We start from the raw sequence: 5,569 nt of genomic DNA, 5'->3' as shown, positions 1-5,569 counted from the left end.
TGAAAGATTGGCCGTTTCCGCCAGCCCCGCCTCGGTGAGGAGAAACGAGCGGCCGCCCGGTGCTCTGACGGGCAGCCGGGCGGGCGGCGTTTTCCTATTTGCAAGACTTGGACACATGTGATTAGTTTGGAGAAGTCGTGCGGCCTCTTCTTGACGAATGATGTCATCAAGGGTCGGCTCCGATCGCCGCGCGTCATTTGAAGACTTGACGTAGAATGCTGCGCTGTCTGCAGTGTCCTCTGACGACTGTGAAAAACACGCTCATGGATCGTAGTCAGCCCAGGAGATTATTACGTGAGGTGGATGCAAAAAAAAAAAGTCTACACACCCCTGTTCAAATGCCAGGTTTTTGTGTTCTGAATAAAATTCGCCCTCCCCCATTTTCCACGGGCGTTTCAGCGTTTCACGCGGCCTCAGAATTGCGACGTCCGGGTCCTCGAGCACATTCGCAAGTTTTGCGGCGAGATGACCCGACTTTCCCTCGACGCCGCCCGCCTCATTTCTCCCGCTCTCGACTTTTCTGGCCAGAAGCTGATTAGAGCACATCACCTCCGACGCGGCCTCCCCGCAGACCGCGCCTCCGCCGTGGCTCTGCCGAGAGCTGCAGGAAGGTCCTCGTACTCGTGAGCGCGCCACACACTTGTCAGCTCGTCCTTTTTAATTTGACGATTTCGCCCTCTGGGACGTCCTGTCGGCCGACTCAACAATCGGGGAGGGCGAGGGGCCGAGCGGCGTTCGCCGTCATCCTCTGCGGTGTCGCCGGCTCGGGAAGGAACCTCGTTTTTCCATCTTCCTCGTTCGAAGTAGTCCGCCTTCAATGGAGCGGCCGTGCCGCATGATCGGCGTTGGGCCGCAGGGCGACGCTAACGCTTGTTGGAGAATTGCTAACAAACAATGCGGGGTTCCTTGTGAAATTGCGAGGTCATTAAAAGTCAGCGGGTAGCTTTTAGGGCGAGAGCCCCGACATCTGGCTGACATTTCGGTGACTTTTCAGCACTCCCAACTCTGTCTTCTGACTGTCAATTAATTTGTTTTGTTTTGGGGGGGAACTTTGCCGCATCTTTGTTTGAACGTTCAGTTCGGAATAGAGTCAAAAGAATTCTTATTATTCTTTTTTTAAAACGGGCATCTTTGTCGACAATGCGGCATATTTGTCTTCTCTTGTGGTGTGGCCGCCGTCGAGCGCCTCGTTGCCTCGGCACGGAGAAGTTCCGAAGATGGCGCAAATAGGTCACGTCGTCAACCTGCCGCGGCAAAGAATTTCAACATTTGCATAGGCCGCCTCCTGCGGGAGTTGAGATTTGAAAAGTAAGCAAAGCGCGTGTGTGTGTGTGTGAGAGTGTGAGAGAGATTTGACCTGCAAGCAATCTCAGGAGGGCCGAGCGCTGGGAGAGTCTAATCAGACTCTGGCTGCCGCTTGTTCCCCGGGTCTGCGCCTTCCCGGCCCTCAGGCCTAATTAGGACCCGTGTGCACCATCCTTGGAACTGCTCGCGGTGGCGTCTGCTGCTCACCGACAGCATCTTTGTGTGGATGTCTGTGTGTGTGTGTGTGTGTGTGTGTGTGTGTGTGTGTGTGTGTGTGTGTGTGTGTGTGTGTGTGTGTGTGTGAAGATCTGGATATGTGCTGCTGCTATGCAAGGAACGACGGCGACAGGCGGGGGGCGTCACAGTGAGTGAATGCACATCACCGACGTCCCCGCCTGGAGGTCACGTTGGGGCAGAGCCTAAAAATTAAAAAAAAAATGCGGATAGGTAAGCTTTGAGGGTGCCAAGCATGAAGAGCATCTTTGAAGTTTTTTTTTTTCGCCACAATCAAGAAGTTAAAAAAAAAAGTGTGAGAAAATACTATGCAGGATCCTCAAATGATCTGACAAAGGAGGAGATTTCAAGAGGGAAGGCTGTTGGTGGAACAGGTCAAAGGTCAAAGTACAGCAAGCTGCTTCAAATTGTCCCCCAGCAGTATCTTGATTTTTAAAAAAATTTTTTGGATGAATTTGTTTGTATTGCTTTTCCTTTTGTGAGTTTTCTGCACGTCCTATTCTTGTTTTTCTGTTTGCTGGTTGACTTGCTCTTTCTTCAACATTCTCTCATTTTATTGGCTGACTGACAGGAAGTAAAAGAGGAACAGGAAGTGGAGAAGGAAATCGAGGTGACACCTTTGAGCATGGAGGGAACCAAGCTTTCCAAACGGAGTGGCAAAATCCAAGAAAGACTCAGGCAGGAGTAAAGTGAAAGAAAGTGCGTCGCTTGACAAAGATGGCCCCCAACGACTGATTGGACTTTGGGAGAATCCCGTGGCCCTGACTTTCCTGGGATCGACTCGGACTCTGCTGCCTGCGCCCGGCTTGGAATCTGGCTCGCCACAAAAGCTAAGTTTTGCACCCTCTTCTTTCTTTTGCCAACCATTCATTTCACGCGTTGCTTAGACGTGCAAACACAAGAGCAGGGACAAAATTGCCCCTTGTGCAACTTGTGCTGAGCTGGGCGGCCATTTTGACACCACCAGACAGATTGGCTTGCTGCAAATGCCGAGCTTCTCAACGTGAAATGGTTGGATTGGTGATGATGACGCTTGACTTAGATGTGAAGTTGTTTTTGCTGATTTGGATGCCATGCGTGTCTTTTTTTTTTTTCTTGTGTGTCACTGAACTGCCACGCCCTTCCTCAACTGTGTGTTATACGAGCATTGTTTGGATCTGTGTGGCACCCTGAACCAAATGAGGTCTTCTGATCATTTTTGTTTAGCTTGTAGCAGCAACCTGAGTTCACTTCCCATTCGCTGAGTCTGAATGCTAGTGTGAATGCTTCAATCAATCAAACTTTATTTAGATAGCACTTTTCATACATAAAAATGCAACTCAAAGTGCTGTACAATGCTTTGAAACATTTGAAACGTACATGAAAAAAAACGAACAAAAATTGCATAAATTATATCTATCTATATCTATATATCTATATATCTATATATATCTATATATATCTATATATATATATATAGATATATATATATTTTTTTAATCAAAAAAGGGTGCCACGCTCTTTGAGAGAATATTCACAGGCATCAAATCCCTTTGTTGGCCAAGCGTGGGATGACTCCAGATCCCTTTTGACTGGGGCGATGGGCGGAATTGAATGGATCAACACGCAAGAAAATCCCCTAAAGTGCTTTTGCTTCATACCTTAAAGTACCGATCAAGGCGTCTGACCGTCACTTGATAGTCCTTCTTCCCAGAATACCCTTTTGCTCTGCTTTTCGATGAATAGGCTCGGGAAGCGAAATGGTCAAGCGGAGGTGATGCCCCGCCAGGTTTGATTGGATTTGCTGCACGCCTCCTCGGAATCGGTCCGTCTGCCCTGTAAAAGTACGGGTCGGCCCCAACTACTAGTCCCACTTGAAATCGTGCCCCACCATCTCATAGAACTTGACGTTGAAGGGTCTGTAGAAGTCGCGCAGCTGCTCGACGGCGTCCCGGTCGATCTGCGCGTGAGTCCTGCCCTTGGACTTCCCCAGGCAGCGAGGCGAGCCGCTGCTCTCGGGTTTCTTGAGACACGGGAAGCCTTTGGTGCGGTTGAAGTAGAAGTGCTTGTCGGTGACGATGCGCTTGAGCCCCAGGAAGTCCTGCACCCGGGCCAGCTCGCCCGCCGGGTCGGCGATGAGGCGCTCGCCGCTGACAAAGTGCATCTGAGCCAGGGGGAAGTAGCGCAGCCAGTTCTCCAGGTGAAGGGCGTACAGGCCGATGCGGATGGCGTTCCAGGAGGTGTCCACCGGGCCCGAGCTTTGGTTCCGGAAGGCCAGTTCCCGGAAGCTCGGCAAGTCGGGGGTTTTCGACAAAGTCTGCGTGTAGTCCGATATGGCTCGGGTGACGGGGTCGCGCACCACCACGATGAGCTTGGTGTCTCGGGACATGGCGGCGATCCTGCGCGGCGTCTCTTTTGTCACAAAGTAGCTCGGCGTTTTCTCCATGGTGAGTTGCCCTTCAAGGGTCCTCGGCATCGCACCTCTGAAGGAGAGATCAAAAGCAAAGGCTTCTCGTTTACAACCTCTCAAATGATTTTCCTTACGGCGCGGCACGTGGCAAAGGCTGCACAAGCTAAGCCGCAGCCAGCAGGCGACTGGGCTGACTTCCTCACAAGGGAAAAGTCTGGCACCGCAGCCCTCTGAGAGCGCTTCCCATTTGTCAACTTTGCGGAATCTCGAGCTTCACCTTTTCGCCTGACAACGCTTGCGCACGGCCAGCTCCGCCGCTCAATAACTAGCTGTCCGGCCGCACAGTTTTGACCTTTTACTCCTCGGACGCAAACGAAGGTTTGTGATGGCCTTCCGAAGCCCCAAAGTCTGAGTTGGCATTTGACCTTCTCTGGGGGCTGACAATCAAAATGCCGGAGCGCCGCTGACCACAATACCGAGGCCGATATCGCTTCATGGCAAATCATGAACGGGAATGTCGGTGCCATATGATTTTTCAGTCTTCATTTCGACCCTTTTAAGTGGATGCTGGCGTCACGTCTCACAGTTAAACCTTACATAAATGAATGTGTGTGTGTGTATATATTGTGTGTGTATATGTATCTAAAATACCTTAAGATGCATTTGTGCTGTGGACATTGCTCTTGCACTGATTCAGTCAGAGGTTTCGCCCTACCTGCTGTGTGTCGAGTATTTCGATCCTCCACTTTTTCCAGAATCAATAGTTCGGACAGCATCAATCAAAATTCTGCAGAACTTCTCCCGGAGTATTCGACGAGTGCACCTCATGCGCTGTCCGCCCCCAACATCCTGCGAGCTTACCTGTACCACTCGAGCCCTCTGCCGTAGTGCCTGTCAAAAAAGTGCGTCTCGGTGCCAGCGGCTCTCACGTCCGGGTGGATGCGTATGAACTCCAGAACCGCCCTGGTTCCTCCCTTCTTCACGCCAACGATGATGGCGTTGGGCAACTTTTTATTGCCGAACTTGGGGTGCGCCACGGGCGGACTGGGCGCGTCGCTCCCGGCGCGCGGCGGCGCAAGCGCCCGCGATAACGGCGGAGGAGACGCGCAGGCTCCGCCGGCCGCCGGCGCCACCCCACCGCAGTTTTTGACCTCTGTGTTTAAGATTTAGGCCCATCCACCCCCACCTTAATACCCCCCCCAATCAGGAAGTCCCACTTCCTGTCCAGATGCTGCATTTCCTCTTCTACTAATTCAGAACTTACCAGCCCTTTAAAAAGCAAGACGGGAGCACTGTGGCTAAATTCTGATTAGTCAGTCGGAAAGTTGTTGAGTGCTGCGAGTGTTGTAAAAATGGAGAAAGCTTCATTAAAGCTGCAGTAGCAGTGACCACAAGCATCTGTTAAATGCCACTGGAATAATGTCGAACCGGGGGGGGGGGGGGGGGGGGGGGTGGAGGAAAAAAAACTGTCCTCACAGTGGCCCGCTCTTGCGGCCATGGTCATAACGCACCGCCGGGCAAGACGCGCGCGGTCTGACCACTTAGTCTGGATCTCTGCACACGCAAGATCTTAAAAAAAAAAAAAAAAAAAACCTCGCCGTGACGTCACATCAAGCTTTGCATTAAACCCGGGGGGGGCTC

The 5,569-nt window shown here is 51.7% G+C and overlaps 1 protein-coding gene across 1 annotated transcript; it reads right to left on the bottom strand.

Moving 5' to 3' along the window:
- Positions 1–3,085: 3,085 nt before the first annotated feature.
- LOC109523884 (heparan sulfate glucosamine 3-O-sulfotransferase 2-like) lies at positions 3,086–5,165 on the bottom strand. The gene is made up of 3 exons (XM_019883324.1): positions 5,123–5,165; positions 4,790–5,081; positions 3,086–4,001 (listed from the first exon to the last, which is right to left on the bottom strand). The coding sequence occupies exons 1-3, from the start codon at positions 5,163–5,165 to the stop codon at positions 3,383–3,385; spliced, it is 954 nt and encodes a 317-aa protein (XP_019738883.1). The 3' UTR covers positions 3,086–3,382.
- Positions 5,166–5,569: the final 404 nt, after the last annotated feature.

This window comes from Hippocampus comes, unplaced genomic scaffold (assembly GCF_001891065.2).
Source record: "Hippocampus comes isolate QL1 unplaced genomic scaffold, H_comes_QL1_v1.1 scaffold367, whole genome shotgun sequence".
NCBI classification, from domain to species: Eukaryota; Metazoa; Chordata; class Actinopteri; order Syngnathiformes; family Syngnathidae; genus Hippocampus; species Hippocampus comes.
Note: the sequence above shows the minus strand (reverse complement) of the source record. Positions and strands in the feature narration are given on the sequence as shown.

Coding starts and splice junctions, on each gene's coding strand:
- LOC109523884 (XM_019883324.1), bottom strand. CDS start 5,165: ATGCAGCATCTGGACAGGAAGTGGGACTTCCTGATTGGGGGGG. Junction 5,082..5,122: donor GGACTTCCTGATTGGGGGGG/GTATTAAGGTGG, acceptor TCTTAAACACAG/AGGTCAAAAACTGCGGTGGG. Junction 4,002..4,789: donor AGAGGGCTCGAGTGGTACAG/GTAAGCTCGCAG, acceptor TCTCTCCTTCAG/AGGTGCGATGCCGAGGACCC.